This window comes from Sminthopsis crassicaudata, chromosome 2, assembly GCF_048593235.1.
Source record: "Sminthopsis crassicaudata isolate SCR6 chromosome 2, ASM4859323v1, whole genome shotgun sequence".
Lineage (NCBI taxonomy): Eukaryota > Metazoa > Chordata > Mammalia > Dasyuromorphia > Dasyuridae > Sminthopsis > Sminthopsis crassicaudata.
The window spans coordinates 176,545,337-176,571,689 of NC_133618.1; the positions used below are offsets into that span (position 1 = coordinate 176,545,337).

A 26,353-nucleotide genomic window follows, 5' to 3' on the forward strand; every position below is an offset into this window, starting at 1 on the left:
TTTAATATTACAGATTTGCTTATATCTCTCTGCACTCTAGTCCATCCTCCACTCAGCTGCCAATGAGATCTTCCTAACTCATAAGTTTGACCACATCACCATGACACTCCATTCAATAAACTCTAGTGGACTCAAATCCTCTTCAGATATAAATTGTGTGCCATTCAAGGTCCTGCCCCCTTCCACCTTTCCAATATTACATTCCACTCCCCCAAATACTCTTTGATTCAGTGGCAATGGTCTTAGTGATGATTGTTGTTTGTTCTTAGTTCTTGAAGAGAACCAGATATCAGGGAGCTGATGCCATGACAGGCAAGTGAGTTGGATTTAAGTGAGGGAGGCTGTGCAAGGTCATCTGCTGCTCACTTTGCCCGCTAGAGCCATCTGGATCTAGTGGTAAAACATAGATCAAGAGGACTGGAGATGGCTCTAGACTCAGTGGGAAATCTTGACCTTTTTAAGCTAAGATCTTCAACATGTCTCAGTTTGACTGAGGCTGTGCCCATGCAGTGATTAAGGGAAGATAGCAATTGAGACAAAGAATCTCCTCTTTCACCTAGCCCAATAAACCCAACAACAACAACAAATTAATTAATTAATTAGTTGAGCTGGGAGGGGATTTCTGGTCAAAGCACAAATGACTGCTATTTACATTCAATCTGGGCCAATCAGGATCCAAACAGTGACCAAATGTAGGACTTACTGGTGGCCAATTAGAATCAGATTGGTTTTGGTTTAAGGCCTGGTCCTTAAGAAAGAAATATAACCAGTAAACTCCAAGATATTTTAAGAGGGTTCAGAAGTGCAAAAGAGGAAAAATATGCTTTTAAGAGCATTTGTAGGTAAGGGTATGTATGATCATGCTCACATTCTCAAGGGGGACACAAGAAAGTTTTAGCTGTAAGACAAACTGTCCCTCAGGAACAGTGGCAAAGCAATGGTAATGTCTCTTAAATACATTATGTAGGTGAAGAGATGATAGATGTGCAAAACAAAGATTTGACAGAATATATGTATCAATATTAATTCATTTGTAAAAAGAAAAGTATTTTATAGTCTTCATTTAATCCAATTTTAAAAATTTATTTTGTCTAATACTAAAAATCAGGCTACAAACATTTCAAATTTTCAAATTTAAATTTTAAAGAATTAAACAAAAAAATGTATGCAAATTTTAGTTACTGTATTCTAGTACCAAAGGAAATACTTTATATCTCATTGACATGTAAATGGTGTGGTCATTAGCATCCTTGATGAAAATGTCAATTCTTCTGTGATTTGTTAAAAAAATAATAAAAATAAAAATAAAAATTTCCAGAGTTACTATCACCAGATATATCCATCCCTCTGAGGCCAACAATAAATCTTTTCTAACCATATTGGTCAGTCGATAATAGGCATACAGCTAATAAGTAGGCACATTCTAGGAAACATTTAGAACTTTAAAGGACCTGCTTTTATACTAACTTCAGAAATTCCTGGAAAGACTTACATGAACTGATGTTTAATGAGGTGAGAAGAACCAAGAGAAATTGTAGGAGCAATTAGTGTAATGGACTTGGCTTTGTTTTCAACCATGAGGTGATTGCTCCAAGGCAATTCCAATGGAATTGTGATGGAAAAAGCCATCAGAATTAATAGAAAGATCAAGCAAGACACTCTACTCAGAGAACTTTACCTAATAGTCTTTGTTTCTTAGCTCTGCTTATTTCATTCCATATCAGTTTATGTAGATCTTCCTATACTTCTCTGTATTCATTATGTACATTATTTCTTACAGCTCTGTAATATTGCATCATGTTCGTATACCACAATTTATTTATCCATTCCTCAATTGAAGGATATCTATTCATTTTCTTAGTCTTTGCTATAGCAAAAAAGTGTTACTCTAAATACTTATATGTGTATATGGGGAATCTTCTTACAGATAGATTCCTTGGGATATAAGGATATATAGATTCTCTAATTCAAAGGGTATAGAAATTTTAGTCATTTTATTTGCCAAATTCCAGATTATTTTCCAAAAATTATCTTCTTAGTCCTCAGAATTTAGTAGGAACTTAATACATACTTGTTATCATTGACTATTGACTGTAACACTGGCATTCTTATTGTTATTTATAAAGCACAAAAACTGAAACAATTTAGCCTTTTCTTTAATTTCAACGTGTTTTATATTTTTTACTGTAGATCCAGCCATTTGACCTCTCATTTTAAAAGTTATTATGACCAAAATATATACTGTTATATTACATAAAATTTCTTTTTTTTATCCTGAGATTTACTTTTTTATCCATTTTGTTAGGTGTTCTTTAAAAAGAAAAAAGGCACATTTGATGATAAAAGAACATCACATCCACAGCCAATGATAGTTTAGTGCATAGTGAAGATTAAGCAAGCCAGGTTTCAGCTTGTCCTTAAATGCAACCTAGTGTTATTTTATAATTTGCATTAAATGTAATTTCTCCTTATTCTAACCTTAATTCAGAAGTAGCTACCTGATAAGTATATCTTTGATGTTAAAACATTACACCTTATAATATTAATAGAAAATGAGACACTACATGAAAATGATCTTGCAAGCTGGATTGATTTAACAGCCTTCAAATAGCCAAAAGTGAGGGTAAACACCATCTGGCACTAGATCAGATCGTCAGAAGATCTTTAGGATTTGACAGACCATTTACTAACCCTGAAAAAGAGAGTGAAGTAGTAATTAGTGACAAAGATAGAACAGGGATGTCCAGACTTAGCAAATTCACCAGATGAGCCATAACAGGAAATTTGGAGTCATTACTTCATTGGAATTTTTTTTTGGTGAGGGGAGGGCGGTTAGGGTGAGTTGACAAAGCAGTGGTACATTTCCCTCTTTTGTTGCTTCCCTCCTGTCTGAAAAGGACTACACCCCAGTTAGGGTTGGGACATTATTGGGGGGGAGGAGTGTTACGTCATTTTGTTACTCAGAAGGATCTTAAGTCTTCTTTCCTTCCCACTCCTTCAACATAAGTCTCCTGTATGTGAGAATGGTCATTTGCCTTTTCAACCCATTTTTATCTCAAGGAAGCGAAGTTTTTGAGCAAGAATGAAGTCAGCCGCCAAAAAAAAAGAAAACAAAACTGGCTTTTGAGTTCCGTAGAAAAAATCCAGCGGAAACCTGTTGCTGGAGGGTGAGCAGAGTGCAAACTTGAATCATCAGGGTGCATCTTTGGCAGAATTTCAGAAGCCCAAACGCGACGCCCCAGATCTCAGGGAGAAATTTAGAGGGGTCAAGAGGAGAGAACTGCTTAATGCAAGCGGGACCTGGGACGATCACGTCCAATCCAGCCTTTCATCCCTGTTAGAAATGGGGTTCTTGAGGCTATCCAATGTCCAGAATGGAGTCTGAGGAAGGCGCCTCCTCCCTCAAAGGAATGAGACTTAACACGTCTGGGGCTGGGCTGGGCGGAATGGGTTCTCTCGTGACCCGCCCCTCTGCTCCCCGAACCCTGCGGGCTAACTTTTTGCTAGAAGGGCTGGGGAGACGAAAAGGCTGCTGCCGAGTTTGCTTAGCGGCGGGTGTTACGCGGAGGGAGGTCCCGGGGGCGGTAGTGCGGCTGCTCTCCAAACTGACCTGTAGTTACCTGTCGCGAAACAATCTGAGACGAGCCGCTCGGCCCCGCCAGACTAGGCGGGCTCTGCTCCTCAGAGGAGCTGCAGCTCTGCTGCTTCTACTCCGTGCCCGGCTGGCATCCTTCCTGGGGCGCTGACCCAGCCTCCCTAGGACCAGGGGGCGGTGCCCAGGAGTTCTGAGCTCCACTTGTTCCCACCCTCCCAAGCCTCCTCCCAAGCCTCCTCCCAAGCCTCCTCCCGAGCCCCAGGGAACCGTGCCAAACTTGGGAAGCTATCTCCCCCTCCGCTCTCCAGGAGCTGCAGCTGAGGCTGGGAGGCAAGAGGGAACAAGCCCACAGGAAAGGAGGTGAGCACTGAAGGGGAGACGAGACTACTTTGGGGGTCAGGAGGCTTCAGTGGGGCTGGGGTGAGGGGAAGGGATGCCGTTTCCCCGGGACTGCTGCGTGGTCTAGCAAAAAGAAATCCGGATCCTTCCTACGTCTGCCCCACACTAGCCGTATGATCTTGGGCAAGTCTCTTCCTTTTTTAAAGAATCTCAATTCCCTATTAAATTGGAGGGCGGGAGTTGGATTTGATTGTCCCGTTCGGTTCTAGCTACGATCTTACACATCCCTTAACTTTCATTGACTTTTATTAGTTTAGATGCCAGCCTATACTACCTTCATCCTTTGCCCTTCAACAAGTTAGCTAACCAAATCACCTTAAAGATGAAAATAAACTATAGAGATCTCTTTTTCCTCCTCCTTCTACCTTTCCCAGAGTAGTCCCAGTGAATGGAGCTCGCTGATATCTCTGAACTGGCCTCCTCTATTTGCAGGGGTGCCTTCTGGTTTGGAGTGTCTCTTCCACAAGATGGGAAAAAAGTAACACTTAGGGTTTTGTGGGGGGGAGGGGGCTTTTCATCACTTTTACATGGAACACAAGTGGAAGGTGATGGGCTCTTTTCAGAAGCACTTACACACAAGATATAGAGAATCCCTGCCATACTTATATTTAGAGTGGATTTGAACCAGCTCTCTTCTTTTATAAATGAAGAAAGGGAGACCCTGAAAGAGTGACTTTACCATGGCTCGCACAGGTTTGGAGAAGACTCAAGGTTTGAACCCAGGGCCTCTGATTTTACATGCATTGTTCTTCATATACCACAGTCTCCTATTTTTGTTTATTTTCAATCCCAATAGTCCTCGGGTCAGTTATCTCAAAAATTGTTTGCTATAACAAGTAACAACTTGCATGGAAGAAATTATGTTCAAAGTTCATTCAAAAATGAAGGCTTGAGAGGAAAGGCTAGAAAAGGAATGTGGGGGAACCAGATTTTCTTATTTTAGATTGAAATTGTGTTTCAATAAAATAACCATCCCTTCCATAAATCGAATGTTTGTTTCCCTAGACTGAGGAAAGGTCAGAGAGGAAAGTTCTCACTAAATCACTCTACATTACTTTATTTGGTTCTTTAAATGCTCTACTAGCGAAATAACGATCTGGATTGAATAGGAGCATTTGTGTTAAAAAAAAAAAATAGAGTAAACAAGTACTATTTGTTAGCTTAATGTGAAGTGTATTGAATTCTTCTCCCATATAAAGATTTAATCAGTCCTGGCAAAGTCAAACCTAAAGTTGAAGATCTTTAAGTTGAAGATCTTTTCCATGAGATTTCCAAAAACAAAATTATATTCAATGGAGTAAGTTGTACATTCATTTATGTGAGTGTGTGTATGTGTATAAATGTTACCTAATAGGGCTTTCTAAGATCAGGTGACCAAGATACACAGGCTATTTAGATTCTGACAAACTATTTTTTTAGTCTACTCTAAATAGGGGAGCTTCACTATAATTATCCTTGTGCATATTTGCATTTGTGAACCAGTATGACGACCAAATTATGTTGTTTTTTTAAAGTCCTCATGATTTCATGGTAGGATTGAGGTAGTGGTTCTAAAGGAGAACAGAGTACTTGCCAGTCCTGATTTTCCATTTCATGATTGTGTATTTTGAGGTATTTTTTTTTTTTTTGGTGGGGGAGACAACTTGTCCTTAAAACAGAAAAAAAAAAATTCCCTTCCCTATTGAATCCTTAGCTTCTTTCAAAGCACAGCTCAGAGACTACCTCTTTCAAAATAACTCTTAAATTCCATCCTCCTTTTTTGCTTGCACCTTCCAAACCCAGTTGTTAGGGCTCTCCCTTGAAAAGACCTAGTAATACTTCTTATTACTTTGTCTGTACTTTGTATCTATTTGTCCATCTACATGGTTTATTCTGAGTGAAAGGCTGGTCCTGTCTGGTTTTATTCCATTCCCCTTGGCCTTACTCACAGAAGGTGTTTAATAAATTGATTATGAACTTAAGTGTTTATTTTTGTTGTTTTGCACAATTTTCTAATTCATATGGGCAAAGGCTTGTGGAAAATATCATATTTATTGAAATTTGGTTATATGCTTAGGATTTAAAAATCTAATATATTTGAATTCTTCAGAAAGCATCTAGATTGTAAACTCTGGGAGGGCAGGGATTTTGCCTCTATTTGTATCCCCTGTGTTTATAGCAATCTTTATCCTGTAGTACATGCTCAATACTATTAGGAACTTTTTTTAATAGAAAAGGAGTGTGATTAGATTCTTCTCACCATGAGACCTGAATGTGAAAGAATTCATTGAGTTAAATTAATAAAATCCAGTCTATATACCTCTCTAGAAGTAATTCCCTTTCCCAAAATTTCTCATGCTATTTTGAAAGAATTGATTTTAAATAATATAAATGCTTTTAGAATAGTTACTCACTAAAGGAAAAAAATAACTTTTCTACTTAGTCTTCTTCACATATTATAGAACTAATCCTCTATCACTTCATTTATAACTCACAAGAGTAGTTCTTCAAAAAAATTTTACTGGATAAGTTGTTTATAACTTAAGTGCACTAAGTTTTTAATAGGATAAAATAAAATAATATCCAAGATGCTCAAAATATAAAGTATTATTTATGTATTATCATAATAACAGATTAGAAGTGACTTTGATTCTCTTATATTATGCTTGTTGAATTTTCATATTCAGGAAGGTACTGTTAACAATCCTAGGAAGAGACAAGTAATGTGGAAATTTTTTAAAAGAATATTCTCATTTTCAAAAATCAGTTAAATGTAATGGCCTTTTCTGAAGTCTTTATTTTTTAATGCCTATGTATGCTATGTAAGGCCAACTTTGTGTAGTATATATATATATATATATATATATATATATATATATATATATATATATATATATATGGAAAGCCAGCTTTTCCATTTATAACTTAGTCAATTCTGTTCTTTGGTTTTATATGATCTTGTATCATTTCATCTGTTTATTCTTTTGAGTACCCTGAGACTACTAGAGTAGCCTACAGCCAGAGAAAAATGACTATATATGGAGAGAGGGAAAGGACATACAGTCCAATATTAAAAAGACAAAATATACTATTTAAGTTACTACATATAAGGCTGGTTACTTGTTAACAAACTTTATTAAGTTCTTACTGTGTTAAACATTAGAGATAACAAGAAAGAAAAGCATACTTTAACTGCCCTTAAAAAAGCACTTAGTCTAATAAAAAAAGACAGCATGCAGTCACTTATATACATACAAAATAAATGGAGAGTAAATAGAAGGTGATCTCCACTAGAAGACAAGGTGGTAGGATAGGAAGAGAAGAAAGCTGTCTCTAATTTTGAAATGAGCTGTAGAACAATAATGGGTTTTAAAAGAGATTATCTCACATCCCAGTTGTAGCCTAATGGGAGATATTAGAGGAGAGTAGAGGGAGTAAAGAAAGGAAGGAATGTAATTGATCTATAACTTTATGGGCCACAAGGAAATCTAGCTCCATGATAATCTGGGATCCTTCAGACGATGATTGGACTGCCCAAACTAGAGCAAACCCCTCAATTCCCTCCAAATTAATTTAGACATAATTCTTAAAAGGTGCTTCAAATTGGGGACTGAGGGAGGATGGTCAAGTTATACCTAAAACAGCTAGTAAAATAATGACTATATCTATGTGACTATGTGCTAGATAGTATGTATATCATACTAGAGTTGAGAATGATGGGAGGAAACATAGAGGAATATTAGAAAATAATGCACATGAAATAGCCAGCCATTATTTGAAAGAGGAGGGTAGAGGAATAGTAAAAGATGATTGTAGATGCCCTTAGATTAAGATTCCACATTGAATATTCTGAGTTATTGGGAACATTAGAAAATGTGGTGAGGAATTAACAAGCTTGGAGGGGCAAATTTGAAAAACAAAAAGGCCAAATTCTCTTACTTTAAAAAAAAAATACATTATCTTGATTTTTGATTTGACAGGTTTTTGTATTGCCAAGATGTTTTCTTCCAGTGACTATGGAACCACCTCCTGGGAGCTTATTATCCGTGTTGATCATAATTATGAAGAAGAACAAAAAGAATTCACACTTAGAGTATCTGGAGACTTGCATATTGGGGGAGTCATGCTCAAGCTAGTAGAACAAATCAGTAAGTTAATTTTAATGTTTTCTAAAATTTCTAAAATTTTCACTCTTTATCTACATGCACAAATTAGAGAGGCCTTGGTGAATAAAGGTATACTTTTCATTTCTCACTTGATCATTTACTTTATTTCTTATGTGTGTAATCAAACAAATGAACAGGCTATGTTGTATTCATCATCCTATGCTCAATATTTTAACAGATTTGTTATTTCACAAATATGAAATATGTGGGTACTCACTAATGGTATTGATCAGTCAGGGACAAATAGTTGTAACCCAGCCATGCCCTTAAACCTGTAAAATAATCATTTGTACAGAGTCCCTAAATAGTATTATTTCTCATACTAGTTAGCTCCAGACAGTGTTAGTAATATCACTTCTATTAGTCATATAGAGATAAGGTTTGATAACCGGGTGTTGTCTGATTTGATTCATGATGATCTGTAGTTTTTTACAACATTCAGAAAGATTTCTGTTCAAGTAGAACATCAGCTCTGGGCTGCCTCAGCTACTTATGTAATCATCAGTGCCCCAAACCACCCGTCTGTGCCTGTTGAAGTTTTAATAGGAATTTCTCACATGCACAAGGAAAGAAAATTGGGCCACAGGTATGTAGAGGAGAGTAGCAAACATATTGTTTATACTGCCAGTGATTTCATCATGAATTTTGCAAGCAAGCCAAAATTCAGAGTTTGGGGAATGTAATGAAGGCAGAAAATCTAAACATTAAGCAAAGTATGTTCTATTCTGTGTTATCTGGCAAGTAATTATAAAATTTTTAAAAATGCAGCCTAGAGAAATAGAAATTAAACTTATAAATGATAGCTGATAGTCCAACACTGTGGTGGGCACTGCTTCTTTGGTTTAGTCTCTGGTGAACAAGCCAGTTGTATAATCAAAATAAAGGATTTTAGCCCTCTCATGTACCCCCACCCTTACTCCTCACCAATTCTGGAGACATTCTAAATTAGCAGTGCATGTCCTTTAAAATAGTTTCAAGACAGTTCATCATAAACCAATTTTAAAGCAAATTCCTTTGTTTTGATTCAAACATAAGTGTTAAGGATTTCATGGAGAATCTAATAAGTTAGTTACAAAGCTCTTTTAAAAGAAAATGCTAGAGAAAAATATCAGCTTACTCATTTACAAAGTAGTCAAGTGGTCTAAATAAGAAGTTACATATTTATAAGGTTATTTAATAACCTTATATTTATATAATTTGTATTTGCTTTTAGAAATAATGAGGTTAATGCTACTACCTGTGTAGTAGATTTTGGTAAAGACAATTGGATGACCTCCAAACCTCAGGATATTTGATTTTTGATACTGAGTACATTAAGTAGCATCCTCAAAAATTGTTGGTTGTACTGATTCCATTCTGTCATATTCATCTTTCTTTTTTCTTCTCTCTACTTATGCTTTTATTCTTCCATTGGCACCAACAGTCAATCATTCAGCCAGTGAACATTTATTAAGTAGCTTCTACACTGCAGGCACTGAAGTGATAAGATTACAAAAAGAGGCACAAGACAGTTTCTGCCTTTAAGGAGCTCACAGCCACAGCTTTACTGGCTATACCTAATTAGCTTGTTGACTTCTGTTCTAGATGACTGTAATACTAATTTCGATTTGAAATGACAAATTTAGAATTGACTTTCTGAATAAATATGCTTTTTCACTGTGATTTCTTCAATTCAATGAGTAGATTCGGAAAGTCAATGAAATCTTAAGATTCTATTTTAGATGATATTATTCAGTCCTTTTGGTATTTCCCTTGCCATCCATTATAGAGTTGGCTCCATAATAGAACCATTTTTATTTAATCCATATTCACAACTATCCATAAGGCTTTAAAAGGCAAACTAAAAATTGTTTTATTCTTCCTGTTTTCTGGAGAAACTCTTTTATCTCAAAAGATTTAATTGAATGAAGTCAGATTCTTTTTGTACAGCAAAACAACCATTTGGACATGTATACATATATTGTATTTAATTTATACTTTAACATATATAACATGTATTGGTCAACCTGCCATCTTGGGGGGGAAGGAGGAGAAAAATTAGAACAAAAGGTTTGGCAATTGTCAATGTTGTAAAATTACCCATGCATATATCTGGTAAATAAAAACTATCAAATAAAAAAAAATTTTTTTAAAGATTTAATGAATTGAGAGAGGGTTTAAAAGGAATTACTGTGTTTCAAAACTTTAATTCATTTATTAAGCAACTACTCTATGTAATACACTGTGCTAAATGCTGGGAAAAAATTGTTAAGGTAGGTCCCAATACTCGTAAAATTTTATAGTTTAGCAAGAAGACACAAATATGATAATTGTGCATCATAACATATAGGAATATCACAAAAAAATATTATAACCCTATACAAAGACAGGAAGAGAAGTTAGGGAGGAGTGTGCCCCAAGAAAGGTTTCCTAAAGGATGTGGCAAATCGCTGGGCCTACAATGATAAATATCTTAAACTATAAAGCAAAGAATAAGGCAAGTCTTCCCAAAAGTACAGAAGAGGGAGGTAGTCTGAACAAAGGTGGGGCAAAAAAAGTGGTGGAAGTATTTTACAGGTTATGGGGTAGTCTATTGTTACTGAAATGTAGGGTAAGTAGAGAACTTTGAATTCCAGATAAAGAAGGAATTTATCTAATGGGGAGAGTTTTCTTAAAAATTCTCTTATATTGAATATATTGTAAGATATGTTTAATTTATTAGTTTTGCTAAACTTATTTTTCTTCTTTTCAAATTCTCTATTACAGAGCATAGTTCTCTGGGGAAGGGAGTGGAGAGGGAAGTATTTGGAAATAAAAGTGATGTAAAAGCAAAATATAGCAACAAAATTTTTAAACTAGCATAATGAGTCATTTTTCAAGACAGCCCAAGATTATTCACAAAAAAATACTGATGTTCTACTTACTAAATAGCTATACAAGTAGAACCTACTTGTTCTAACTAGTCATACAATATTTGAGCATATTGTTCTCTCTTTTCTTTTAAAGTATATCTTTTCTACTTCTCTTAAATTAGACCCACTTTTTAAGAAAATCTGGATTAGTTTGATCACCTCCCTTTATGACCCATTCTTAACATCCAGTTGGGGGCAGCTAGATGGTTCAGTAAGTAAATTACCAGCCTTATACCAGGGCTGAGGCTGAGTTCAAATCCAGCCTCATATATTTACTAGCTATGTGACCCTGGGCAACACTAATTGCTTCAGAATGAAAGAAAGGAAGGAAGGAAGAAAGGCCTAGTTACCACAAATCCTAATTATGAAAAATTGTAAATGCTAAAAATAAATGTATATCTTATCCTTGAAAGAGTAAAAAGCTTCTTGAGTAAGGAAGTCAGAGATGATCTTTAGGAATACCAGTTTTATAGTTGTGTGAAAGATGGAAGTTAACATGTTACTAGAATAATTTAAAAAAAAAATGATGAGAGCATAGCTGATTGTGGGATCAGTGGAGAAAAGTTAACTTGATATAAGAGATTTTGATGAATTAGCACAACTTTGCAACTGTTTGGGTTAAAAGAGTAAAAAGCCCAAGGATATGAATTATTGAGTGAAAAGATTATGGTACATATAACAGAAAGAGGAGGATTAGGAGGAGGAGTAGGTTTAAGGGCAAAAAGTGTTACATTTTTAATATATTGAATTTTAGATGCCTGTGGGACACTGAAGGGAAAATGTCAGCAAGAATTTAGTAATGATATAGAGTTAGAGCTCAAGAGATATGCAAAAAATAAATATGTATAAATTTAGGTTATCTTCTACATTAAGATGATTACTGGACCAATAGAAACTGATTAAATCATAAAAAGTGATGAAGAAAAGATAAAGGGGTCCACCACAGTATCCTGTAGTACATCTACCCATAATGATCCAACAAAGGCTACTGAGAAGGGAGAATCAGGGAGGAACAGAAAGTGTAAGGGGAGAATAGGATTAAAAAAACAATTCCAGGTTCTGAAAGATGAGGATTGTGAAAAGGCCTTTTAATTTGTCAATTATTGGTAACCTTGGAAAGAGCAATTTCAGGTTAGTAGTATTGTAAGACAGATGATAAGAGGCTGAATAGTGAGGAAATGAGGATTTTTCCTAGAAGTTTGGTTGTGAAAGAGATGAGAGAAGTAGTTTGAGAGGGATTGTAAGAGTCAAGTGAAGATTTTTAAGTATAGGAAATATTTAGATGCTTTTGTAGATACAGAAAAGCCAAAGCTGAGACTTAAGAATACAAAATATTTGTTCAGTGGGTTTTTAAACTTTTAAATATAAAGTTCTTTATACATTGTTAAGTCATTTCAGTCCCATTTGGGATTTTTTGGCAGACACTGGATTGCCATTTCCTTCACCAGATGATTTGACAGATGGAGAAAATACAACAAACAGGATTGAGTGACTTGTCCAGGGCCACACAGCTGATAAGTATCCGAGGCCAGATTTGAACTCAGGAAGATGAATCTTCCTACTAGGTCTAGCACTCTCTCCATTGTATGACCTTGAAAGAGAAGGCATCATCAAAAGGGAAAATCTGGAAGGAGTATGGGATCAAGGGCAGAAGTAGAGAAGTTGACATTGGCCAGGAAAAGAGTCACCTTTCTTTTTGAGCCCAAATGAAAGGAGGGGAGAATAGGGGATTTTGAAGAGATTTAAGATGTAGATTTCAGAAAAGGGAGTTCATAGTATCTGATTTCTGTTTTCTTTGATCTAATACTAACAAGCATTAGGGAGAATATTTTTAAAAAGCATAACACATGGTGGCTGCTCTCTAAAAGTTTACAATTCATTTGGGAACATGACATCTGTTAGACAAATAAGTAACAATACAAGGAAGCATGTGATTTAAAGCTAATTTGAGGGGTGGAGACAACATGTGCTATGAGATTTTGGAGAGGAGAAAAATCAATATGTTAGAGTGATCCAGGAAGCACTTGTGGAGAAGGTGAAGCTGGAAGGATATCCTTAAAGGAAAGGTAGGGTTTGGACAGGCACAGAGCATGTAGGAGGTCATTCTAGGTGAGGGGAATCTGTAAGAGCAAACCAGCAGAGAGTCAGAAGTCATGATGGCCTATTCAGGGACTATCCCTCTTAAATTTCATTAGATGTCTTACTTGATTGAAGTTATAAGATTCATGTTGTGAAGTAGAGGGAGATAAATTTTAATATGCAGGGAGGACACAAATTATGGATAAGCTTTTAGTGCTTACATTTTATCTTACAAGTACAAGAGATTCCTAAGCAATTAAGTGTTTTATGAAATCTGGCAAAAACACATAGGTTTAATCAGTTGAAGAATGGAATGAAGTCAGAATCAGGGTTATCATTTATGTATGAGGTGTTGTTGCAATACTCTAATTATGAATTGATGAAAGTTTAGACTGACTTGCTGGCAGTAAAAATGAAAACGGAAGGACTAAATGTGAGAGACATATCAAAGTAAAATATAATAAATTAAGATATAATAATCATATCCCTGCTAACTGTTCTATCTTAGATGAGGCAAAAGTAATCTTAGTCATTAATTAAATATAATCTTAGCTCAGGGCCAATGGTCAAAAGCAGAGATGACTGGTTAGATTGTTGCTTAGCTTCAGTCAGGAACAGAGCCATAAATTGTAAAGGAGGATCAGAAGTTACTAAAATTTAGAAAATACTATTAGCTAATAGGGGACAATTAAGTAACATAGCTGGGTCTGGAGTTAGAAAGACTCATTTTCATGAGTTTAATATCTATACTCAGACACTTACTATCTGGGTAACTCTAAGCAAGTCATATAACCCTGTTTGCCTCATTTATAAAAGAACTAGAGATGGAAATAGAAAACCAATCCAGTATTTTTGCCAGTAAAACACCAAATGGGGTTATGAAGAACTGTACACAACTGAAAAATAATTGAACAAAAACAATAGCTCTGAAGAAAGAGATGGCAACTGGAGCAAAAAATAGCAAATTACTCAAGTATCTTTGCCAAGAAAACTATGGCCATTAAGATTCATAGGTTCATGGACAAGACTAATGGACTGAACAACAATAGCACCTTGGTCCCTTCTGCAGCTTAAAGACAAATTAATTTAGTACCAAGTTCGTAAAGATAATTAATTATAATAATCAGTTCCTCCCTATGTCATAGACTCCAAATAGTGACCTGTTAGATGTTCTTGTGTCTCCAATCACAAGAATTCTGGCCTTCTCCCCAAATAAATTTTTCCTTAAAATTTGGAGGGACTTTGGTTACTTGACCCAAAGTATATTTTGCATTTAGAATTCTTTTCTTGCATTTAAAACACAATCAGGTTAGCCAGATTTTGGGAGGAAGGATTAGAGGATGTTCTTTATCTTTTTCACCCTGAAAATATAAGTAGATCAACTGACATTACCAGTTTTTATTACAACATCAACAACATTATAAAAATATATATATATATATATATATATATATATATATATATATATATATATATATATATGTTGTCTTCACAACAACCCTAAGTGGTGGATGCTAAATGCTGTTATCATCCTATTTTATAAATCAAGACACTGATTTAAACAAAAATGAAGTGGCTTGCTCAAGGTCAAGTTACATAAGTATTTGAGACAGAGGAATGATACCTAATTGAGCAGGTCTTGTAGGTTTCTGAGCAAAGGGATAGCAAAAAGAGAATAGTTTGTCATCATGTGCGAAATAAATAGGAGTTAGTAGAGACTAGAGTCAAGGAGAACAGATAGTTATTTCCAGTAATCCAGAGATAGGATCATAGAGGTATAATTGATGAAGTTGGCAGAGTAAATGAAAAGAAAGGAGCAAATGGGAAAGCCTTTCCAGAGAAAGTAACAAGGAGTGGATGACAGGAAAAAATCAAAACTGACTTTCAGGTTTCAGGTTTCAAGATAGAAGAAAGATGTTACTCTTAACTGAAATAATTTATTACTCAATTGAAATTTGTACTATTGTTGGCAGTTGGAGTGGTATAATATTGAGTTTATGGGCTATTTATTTGTACTTTAATTGGAGATGATTAGCAATTTCTGGCATCTCAGTATTGTGCTAGATCACATTTTTGAGAAATAAGTAATGTTGGTCAAACTTAGAGCCATGTTCTCTTATACCACTTCAGAAGTTAACTGTAAGGAGAGATTTGGCATTGTATCATGAGCAATTTTCTTATCTAAGTTCTTCCTTTACCAAGTGGTTGGACACTGAAGATGAAGTTCAACAACTATTATTTTTTTATATGGCACTTAGAGAGAACTCATATCCTGTTGTACCTATAGAAAAAAAATAGAGGAGTTTCTCATCAGAAGTTATTGAGGAAGAAGAAAATCCATAACATTTGTATTGTTTGTTTCCTCATTCTCCCAGCTTTTATCCTACCTTTCTCTTTAGTCATCTCTGCATGATTATCTTAGGCAACATCAGGAACATTGTTTGCATGATCTTAAATTACCAAGTTAAAAAACCACTTCTGAATTGTTGCAACTGTGAGAGCAGATCCCAGTTTTCTAAGTTTTGCACAATGAGAGTAAACTATAAAATATTCTTTGGTTAATTTTTCCATTCTCTACCTCTGACACTTGTAATTTTGTGGAGGAGGGAAGCCAGTTTTAGTCTGTATTCATTATAGACATTAACAAAGGTCGATACATTACTAATGTTGCTCAGTCAAAGAAGCTGCTAAGCCAGCAACAAGTTGAAGATGGGAAAGGAAGGGGTGGGAGTGCTAAGACTACTCATCGTGTCTTCTTCAAATAAAATATATATTTCTTATTTACTTTTCATCAAAGCAGCAGCATCTCTATGTCCTTTTAGATTATCATCAATTCTGAGATTAAACTGCTGTCATTTTTCTTAATTGGCAGAGAGATGAACTAAGGACCAGCTAGTTAATTAAAAAAAAAAAAAAGCTAAGAGTAAATAGAGAAGAGGGTGGCAATAGATGTGGCAGTAGATAGAGCACCAGCCCTGAAGTAGGGAAGACCTGAGTTCAAATGTGGTCTCAGACACTTGCTAGCTGATTGTCTTTTAACCCTGATTGTCTCATTAAAAACACATCTTTGTATTCTTTTACCTCAGGATCTCTCCACTAGGAACAGAGCTAGAAGAGAAATTAGGTTTAAGGAAAGAGCAACTTCTTTGTTTTCCTTACATACCAAAAATGATTACAAATAACAAAAATCTGGAACCATGTTTGTCTCCATTTATTTACATTCTTTTGGAGTAAAAAATGGAAGATACCAGACAGTGATATTTTGCTCCATTCAGGATGAGCTGGGGGGAAAAACTATATTATCTAAAGAGAAAAAATTCCTACAGCAATTTTGTTTAGTAGTGTATAAGTAGGGTCCTTGAAGGAACGTATGGGAAGATACAAAATCTAAAAAACTCTGTCAAATTTAAAAAATTGATGCTGGGTCTAGTGACTTGTGTCATTCATCCCAAGACTCATCCTAGTCAAGTGGGAGGGAGCCTTATAACTAGGTTGTTCACAAAATACAATGCATGCTTTAGCCATGGCAGCTCACAAAAGCTCTTAAAGTGTAGAGCAGTTATGTGAAAGAAATAACCCGCAGTAACTGGTAGCACAAGTCCTTAAATCATTGAAGTAAGGGGCAGAATGGTTTTCCACATGGAAGAGTTCTCAAGGTGAACTTTACCTTATCCACTTACCTCAAAAAAAAAAAAAAGTTTGCTTTGCCACAGAAATAGTTAATACTTTAAAAAAGATGGTGTTTCAATATCTGTCATTCATAAATTCTATAATTATCTATCTACTTTGAATTATCATTTTGTAACTTCTTACAGAAATTCTTACTTCTATCAAAATGTCTGTATCTGTGAATTTTTGTTTTAATCAGTAACTTATTAGATAAGTTGGTGGAAAAACAATGCTAATGAGACCAAAGTCATGGGTCTTTGAAACCTTTGTGAGCTTTATCTTCATTACTTTCCCAAGTAAGATTGCCTTGTAATTTTAACTCTAGCTAACCATTTGACAAAATGCACATTCCAGTTTTGTTTATTGCCTGCATATATAATGACAGCATGATCTTGGATGAATCATCATCTTAAGGCCTCCTCAACTGTAAAATGAGAGGGTTGTTCTTGATAACTTCTGTAAGGTTCTTTTCACAATGAAATTTATGATGATTATGCTATGTCAAACATACTATTAGGCTAGGGCCTATTGAACAAGTATATAGGAATAGCTGTGAACAAATACATCATTTCTACATCTAAGCATAAATCTTATTGTTATTATCGTGACAAAAAATCCTCAAGGTTTGGCATTTTGGTTGATTTTCTCATGTAATAAAATTGATTTTGAAATTACCCTACTCTATGTTTTTTAATTGCCTGCCATTTTATTCATCATGCTTTTGTTCTTGCAGATATACCTCAAGACTGGTCAGATTTTGCTCTTTGGTGGGAACAAAAACATTGCTGGCTTCTAAAAACACACTGGACTCTGGACAAATATGGTGTCCAGGCAGATGCAAGGCTGCTTTTCACACCTCAGCATAAAATGTTATGCCTTCGCTTGCCAAACATGAAAACTGTGAGACTAAGAGTCAGCTTCTCATCTGTTGTATTTAAAGCTGTTGGTGATATCTGCAAAACCCTTAGTAAGTATATTTAGAATGCATCTAATCCTCTGAAAATCTCTTACTAAAGGAGGACAAGAATAGTATATCTACTCTATATTTTTCAAAAACAACCTGAGGAAAATGCAGACACTAGTAGGGGAGTGGTATCTGTCTTTTTCAAGTCTCTTTTCTCACTTTCAACTTCTCCCTCTCTACTAGGTCCTCTCCTCTTGCAGGCTTAAAAAGATTTCTACTTCTACTGTCTCAAGTTATCTAATTTTTTACTAGCTACTTACTTTTCTACCCGTTTCCAATTTCTGTTCTCACCACTCTACTAAACCAATTCTCACCAAAAACATTAATTATATTCTTATCACCAAACTAATGATTTTTTTTTCTTTTCTTGCCTTTGACCTCTTTGGAGTTCTGGTTAACTTTTACTATTCTATCTTTATAGCATAGAATTCTTAGGGTTCACCTCCAACTACTCTGTTCCTTTTCTACTTTCTTTGATGACTTCTCATAGTCCTGCCCCTTAAACATATGTATTTTTTAAGGTTCTATCATAGGCCCTCTACATTATTTCTCCTTTGTTGATCTTCACTGTGCCTCCCTGGTGTCTTCAAAATGCACATTTCACTTTCATCCTTAAACTTTCATTTTATATCTCATTAGGTATCATCCCATAATTCTCCTTCCCTTTGTGACAAAACTCCTTGAGAGAAATATCTACAGTTAAGGTCTCTAGTTCCCTTCCTCTTGATCTATTTTAACCCCTTTTAACTTTATCACTCAAGTGAAACCACTATCCAGAAATATCTTAATTGCCAAATCCAATGGCTTTTTCTCAATCTTCATTCTTATTCAAAACTCTGTAGTCTTTGACATCATCTATAACATTTCCCCCCCTGGATATTTAGTCCTCTCAGATTTTTTGTAATACTGTTCTTAACCAATTTTCCTCCTGTCTTACTAACTACTCTTTCTCAATCTACTTTGCTAGATCTTCATCCAGGTTCATGTCTGATAATTGTGGATGTTCCCCAGGAATTTTTTTTTCAATTCTTTTTTTGTATCCTCCTATACTAGGGATCAGCAAACTGTGACCTGTGGGTCAAATCCACCCATTACCTGTTTTTAAAGTACAACCTCAGCTAAGAATGTTTTTTACATTTTTAAATAAAGTTTTATTATATTTAAAAGTGAAAATTCTAGGGTACATTCATAGACTGTAGTAAAACAAGTGATGAACTTTGTTTGATCCTTGGTCAATAATTTTGTCGGTAGTTTGTCAGTGTCTGTTTTATACTGTCTTTCTTGGAGATCTTGTCAGCAACCATGGATTCAATTATTATCTCTCTATAGATGATTCCCAGCTCTCTAAATCTAGTCCTAACTTCTTTTCTGAGTTCCATTCTCTTATGACTACCTTTTGCATATCTGGAACTGGATGTCCACTGGCTTCTCAATCTCAACATATTCAAAATAGAGCATTGTAATATCACAATTACTTCATCAATACTTAGCTTCATTAACTAGCTCTATCTACAGAAGTCATTGGTGAAATTTTTGTTAAATCATCCCAAAAAGCTTTGGGACACAAATTTTCAATTATAAGTGTATATATCTGTCATGTTGACTGATGGTAATGTCAACAATCATTATTAAGTATTTGTTATATATAAGGTACTTTTCTAAGTGCAAAGGATAACATTAACAAAAGACAAAAATCCAGGAGGTGTAAATTTTACACAAATGCTCTTCTATTACAAAGGGACCCACAAAAGATGGGTAATCTACTCCACAGGCATTTTTATATTTGGCAATTAATAAAGAATGTGGGAGAATTACATATGTGGGCCTCAAAGAAAAAAATATAGCAGTTTAGTTTATATCAGTCATTTTAATAATAAAAGTCACGTACTAAAATTATTTTCAACATATGGGAATAAATAAGAGACACGCAAAATATCCTCTTGTTTTCAATAAAATACAAATGAGTCAGAACCTATATTTAAAAAGACTGCACATTCCATCTATTCTAGTAAAGTAAAAATCTTGCAGGAAATAATAGGGTCAACAAACAATGAGGCCAGTTGAACTTTTTTCCTAAATAATTTTCTGGTGGTTCTGACTTAATTTTGCTTTTAATGTCCTCCCCTCAATATATAATTGATGTCAGGTCACTATAAATATGCAGTTGATTTAAATATAAATTTTATTAAAGGTACCGTGAGAATGATTATACATACTACCCATGCATCTCTCACATTGCTTCTTCTCAGCTAATTCAATTTTACTTTACTTCTAGAGCACAGCCATATTTTTTACCTACAGTACATACTAACCATATTTTTAAAAATTATAGTAAATTAAAATTGAAGTTAAATGAAGCAAATTTATAGTGAATTGACATTGAAATACAGAGAGAAGTCCTTATAATTCTGAATTCCTTGTTCACTACAAAAGATGAAAATAAACTATTACCAATATCCACTCTGGAACTAGCCTTAAAAGGCAGTATGTGGATGTTTTAAACATATACCTGAATAAAAGTAAAAGGACAGCATGACTTCTCAATAGACCCATTAAGTCTTAAGAGATTTTGTTGTTGGGATGGAGATGAGGGGTGGTTCATAGAATGTATATAGAATTCTGCACTCAGTTGAGGAGTTGAATACATCATAGATTTGTAAAGTACATCTGGGTCATTATTTTCTCTGCCATTTCTTTAAAAAAAAAAAAAAAAGCAAACAATGGAAAATTGGTATTCAGCCCAATTATTTGTGTTTTGAACAGAATAGGTAATTACCTAAGCTTCATTCAGATTCATTTCACAGCATAAGGTAACCTCATGCAAATCATTTTTTTAATCTTTATTTCATAAAGGTGTGCTGTATGCAGAACAGAGAATACACTGCGTACTAGAACATTTGGAGGACTATATAATTCTGAGCTATTGTGATTGGTGGCATTATTAAATGAGATGTGTCCCTGCCCTCATACAAATTACACTATGGCATAAAAAAATAAAAGTATGAAATAATGCATGATGAGCTCATTAAAAAAGTATTTGTTAATGTGTAAAGTTGTGGGAGTGGGGGGAGATTACTATTCACTGTCTGAGGTTTCATGGACAGCCAACATTTGAATTGGGCTAGATAACAATTTCTTTTTTCTTTTTTTCTTTTTTTTCCTGAGGCTGGGGTTAAATGACTTGCCCAAGGTCACACAGCTAGGAAGTGTTAAGTGTCTGAGAGTAGATTTGAATTCAGATCCTCCTGAATTCAAGGCTGTTGCTCTATCCACTGTGCCACCTAGCTGCCCCTAGATAACAATTTAAAAGGTTACTACAGCAGTGTGGAAGTCAGAAACAGTATAAACAAAAATATAGTGAAAAGAAAATTAGTATGTTAGGTGACAGTTTGTTTGGAACACTGAATATTTAAAGAGAACTACTATGAAATAAGATTAATCATGTTGGATGATGCTAGATGTGAACGGAGCAAAATTTCACATTTTTAAATTACTTTAAAATCTGAATAACTTATTTTTTCTTTGTTCTTAAGATATTAGGAGATCAGAAGAACTCTCTTTGTTAAAGCCCTCAGATGATTATTTTAAAAAGAAAAAGAAAAAAGAAAAGAATAACAGAGAACCTATAATTGAAGACATTTTAAATTTAGACAACTCTCTAACTATTTCAGGTTCTTCAGGTAAGACTACAAAACTCTATATTTGTATTTATGGCATTTCTTAAAATCAAGAAAAGAAATTATTCTTCTTTCCTACACTAAAAAATTGCTGTACTTAGAAAATACCTCAATATCTTTGAAATAAAATATTTCTAATTTTCTCTAAATTTTTCAAAGCACTATTTGACAAGTTATTAAAATGCTATTATTTTTCTAACAATCTACAAATAAATCCAGTGGCATAGCTACAAATTGGAGAGGTACCAATCAAAAATTTGAAAGAGGTTTTATTTACCATTTAATAATTATAAAATGAACACACTTCTCTTTCCCTTACAATACAGGGGCTAGCTACTTGGGCAGTATTTACTCCTAGGGAAGAAGGGAGGAGGAAATTTGTAGCTCCCCTATGCAAACCAAAGCCAGGTGAGTTATTAACACAAGCTGAGTACTAATCTTCAGGAAGGGAGTGTTTAATTTAAAGGCTTTATCTGGAATGATTATGGTATGTAACTAAAAAAGAGACTTGAAAATCTGCTAACATTATAAGTTCTCCTTTTTAAATTAGTAGGTAGGAAGTATTTCCCCTTCTCTGAAATCTGAATGTGTTCTCTTGGGACCTTTTTATCTACAGATGCTTAGGGACCATGATCACAAAATAGATTATTTGAATTTTTATAGTTTAAAATATGAAAATTGTTTCATTAAAGTAAGGTGGCAGGTACTACAGAGAACTGGTCTTAAGATTTGCCTTTTAGATAAGCATCTGAAATATATTGGCTCTATGATCTTGTATTTCTAAGTACCCTAAACCTCTCAGACTATAAATTGCAAAACAGTAGAAGATTGCCGCAGTAAAAAGTTTTATTTTTTTTTCATTGAGGGCTTCTTACAACAATAATGCTACAATAATGGAGCTTCCCTCCAAACTGTAGCTTTAGTGATTTAATATTGTTTTAATGAAGTATATCCTTAGATTGTTTTTACCTATAAGTTTGAGATTACATTTTATGTTTCTTTTTGCCTTACAGCAAGTCCTGGCTTATACAGTAAAACAATGACTCCTATATATGATCCTGTCAATGGAACTCCTATTTCTTCTACCATTACTTGGTTCAGTGATAGTCCTCTGAGAGAACAAAGCTGTAACTTACTTGCTTTCAGCCAACCCAGCCGTTCACCAGAAACACTTGCTGAAATGTTTCAACCTCGGTCTCTAATTGATAAAGCCAAACTTAATGCAGGGTAAGAGATATCTTTCCTGATTGAGTCATTGTAAGCTAGTATTGGCATGATAAAATAAATATATTGGGGAGCTGTGTGCTTTTAAAAAAAAATCAGTGCTGATTTTGATATGAAAATCAGGATTTGGAAATTTAAGTAAATTTATAAATTTAATAAACTTGACATACTCAACTTGTATATTGCTTTCTACAGTTTCTCTGTAGTTGAAGTAGGAAATCCAGGCAGAACTTCTAAGCCCATATTGTTCCTGAAATTCAAAGCCACTCCTTTATGGATGTTTTCTTACACTGTGTGTGATTGTATGTGTGTTTTTGTTTTATGAATTGAGTGTTATTTGCCACAGATAACATCTAAATAATTTGGAAGAACCGAATGTCATTTGAGAAATAATTGAATCAAAAAAAAAAAAAAAGAGAGAGAGAGAAAGAGATGGCCTTCTTATATAAGCAGAACAAGAAATAATAACTAGACAATCCAGATGCTTCCTTATATACTCACAGTGTCAAATAAAAGTGAGAAATTGAGAAGTCCCACTGTGGTAAACTTTGGGGAGCACATGAAGAAGGGTTATAGAGAAGAATTTTTGTAAGAATTGATGAACTAATTTATATGAAAACTTTTTTTAATTACAAAGCATTATACAACTCTATAAGTTATTAAGTCATCATCTTCATCAGTTACTTGTTTAGCTCAATCATTCTTGCCCAGTGACTTTATTTCAAGGATCTAAGCATAAGAAAGCCATAGTACAGTGAAAAAAGGACTGAGTTCTATTTTAGTCTCTGTTGTCTGCTGCCTGGGTTTCTTTGGGCAAATAGTATCTCTGGTCCTGAGTGTCCTCATCTGTACAGTGAGAGGTGGGAGTATGGGACTGATGTCTTCCTAAGATACTTTCTAACTTTATGTATGATCCCATGAAATAAATTTCCTTTGTAACTCAGTTGTTTTCTTTTTTTTCAGATGGCTAGACTCATCCCGCTCCCTTATGGAACAAGGAATTCAGGAAGATGAGAAACTATTGTTACGCTTTAAATATTACACATTCTTTGACTTGAATCCCAAAGTAAGATCCTATTTCTTTTTTGAGGGGGGTCACATTCAAATGTCAAAGTGTGAATTCCAAACATTAAAAAACTATAATTAAAATAAATTGATAGATATCTATTTAGTGAACTAGTTTTAGAATGATAAAATGTGTTTGCTGTTATACATTTACACATTGTATTTTGTTTGGTCATTGTAACCAGCTCTTAGCTAGAATTTAATAGATGTCAGATATACTTTCTAGTTTCTTTTCTCCTCTCTTTTATTGAAATTTCATTTTAACTTCCATTTTTCCTTCAAGAATAGCAAGTGATTCAAGTCATTTTAACTTAAAGAACACAAGTCATTGTGTTCTTTTAAAGTCCAATTCTTTCCATATACACCTCTCTGATTTGTCTAACCTACTTTGAGCATCCCATTCTAATATGTTTTTCTACTTCAAGGAAAAAGTGAAAGATTATTCAAAATAAAGAAAAAACCTGAATAGTTCTTGCAAATATAGTGCAATTCAGGACTGAAATTCTCTCATTTTTTTCATATGTTTTGTTTATGTCTCTCCTACTAGCTATCAGTGAGAACAGCTCAATGATGCTTTTTCTGTATCCACCATCCTGAGCCATAGCAATACTTAAATAATTGTTTAGGTAATTGATATAGCACAATAACTGTGAGTCATGATTGAATCAAACATGGCTTATATGTGACAAATTCCTAACTAAAGAGAAGCCTTTGTAGTTAATCTTTGAATTCCAGAACTCTTATACAGTTGTCCTTCTTTGACAGTGAACATTTCAAATTATCTCCAGAATTTCTGAAAGTGAATTAAAAGTACACTTTGATGTTAAGTATCCAGATGAGTTGAGTTCTTAAATGAATATTAAACATGAGCTGATTGGGTTAAACATTTTCTTCATTTTGGTAGTGATAAAATAAAATATACTTTTAAAGGTGACTAAGAATATTATTCTAGTTCTTCTTAGAGAGAAACAAGTAACAGTCAAAGAGGGAGCAGTGTGAAGAGCTCTTTTCAGGAAGCCAGAAGAAAAGGATTAATGGAAAGGGGGAACATTGAGCTAAAGCAATCAAGACCATAAGGGAAGGAGATAGCAAAAGGAGACAGAGAAAGCCTAAGTTTGGCAGGAAAAGAAGAAGAAAAAAAGAAAGATATAGTAATATTGAATATCCTTTCCAAATTTGCAAACATATTGATAAAAGTTTGAATATCATCAGTGATACAATAGAAACTATGGACAGGCGATTCAAAGACGTCATTTTAAAATTTACTTAAAAGTAAAATAGAGAGCTATAATATACTGTAATAAATGATATTTCAGAACAGGCATAATATGTAGAAGATGATATTAAGAATGTATTCCATTATTAATGTATAAATGATTATGTTTAGTCAGTATTAGCCTCTATTTGTTTTATAGTTATAAAAGTATGTTCTACAATGTAATCAGCTGCTAACTGCTTTTAAATCTGAACTGACCACTTCCACGGCAGAACCTTCCTTACTAGGCGACTCACATAACCCAGGTGATGTCACTCTGGGGTAGTTTATTCCATTTTTGATAACTGATTTTATTCTTATACATACATCCATATAAGTACAAACACACCCACTCACATATACACACATAGTATATCTCAGTGGAAAGTTCAATAACTTGCATAACTAACTCTAAATTCATGCATTAAAAGTATCTCAATGACTTGTGTTCTTTAAGTTAAAGTGACTTGAATCATTTGCTATTCTTGCAGGAAAAAAATAAAGACCTGTCAATAAGATAGATGACAGTACAATTAGATGGCACTGACACTGAATAAATGACTGGACCAAAAAAAGAGGATCATAAATTTAAAACTTGCAGGAGCCTTAGGAAAGTAATATAGAAGGAAGAGCACCATTTTTGTAGTCAGAGGCCTTCAGTTTGAATCTCAGTTCTTCTTCTTATCATGTGATCCTAGACAAAATTTTAACTCCTCTGGATTTCAGGTGCACATCTATAAAATGAGGGAATTAGTCTAGGAATAAGTTCTTTTCTTGTTCTGAGTATACTATGCTACAATGCTACAATCTGTAAAAGATGGAAAGTATAACATATTGAATGACATAGGTTACAAGAAAGATTTTGAGAGATAGAATATTGCTTGATTCTGATCAGATGGGATTTCATAAGGATAAATATGGTCATTTCATAAGGATAAAGATATTTTGATTTAAAATAAAAACTTTACACATAAAATAAGGCAGTTTGAAAAGTATGTGAAGGTTTTAGTATACTACAAGTACAATATGAGTTAATTATATGATGGGGCAACCAAAAAGCTAATATGTTGAGCTTCCTTGAAATCAAGGAAATAAGAGTTATACTGAGCACTGCATTAGTCACACCAAACTATAGAATGGTTTTTAGTTCTGGGTACCATATTTTAGGAAGCACAAGGATAAGATAGTCTAAAGAAAGGCAACCAGGAAAATGAAGTGGCCCAAAATCTTGGAACTTGAGGTATTTCTGCTAGAGAAGAAAAATATTGAGCAATGGAGAATGGTAGCCATTCTCTAATATTTGAAGGACTTTAAGTGCTAGAGGAATTAAAACTTGTTCTGCATGGCCCCAATTAATGTAAAGACAGTGAATGGAAGCTGCAAAGAAATT

At 34.3% G+C, this 26,353-nt stretch overlaps 1 protein-coding gene across 1 annotated transcript in view; it reads left to right on the forward strand.

Moving 5' to 3' along the window:
- The first annotated feature begins 3,655 nt into the window (after positions 1-3,655).
- Positions 3,656-26,353, forward strand: part of FERMT1 (FERM domain containing kindlin 1) — a 55,496-nt gene continuing 32,798 nt past the window's right edge. Inside the window, exons 1-6 of the mRNA XM_074287898.1 lie at positions 3,656-3,955; positions 7,954-8,121; positions 17,512-17,745; positions 21,276-21,422; positions 22,433-22,646; positions 23,607-23,709. Coding sequence (XP_074143999.1) covers positions 7,971-8,121; positions 17,512-17,745; positions 21,276-21,422; positions 22,433-22,646; positions 23,607-23,709 — 849 coding nt within the window. The 5' untranslated portion in view covers positions 3,656-3,955; positions 7,954-7,970. The remainder of the gene's footprint in view (positions 3,956-7,953; positions 8,122-17,511; positions 17,746-21,275; positions 21,423-22,432; positions 22,647-23,606; positions 23,710-26,353) is intronic.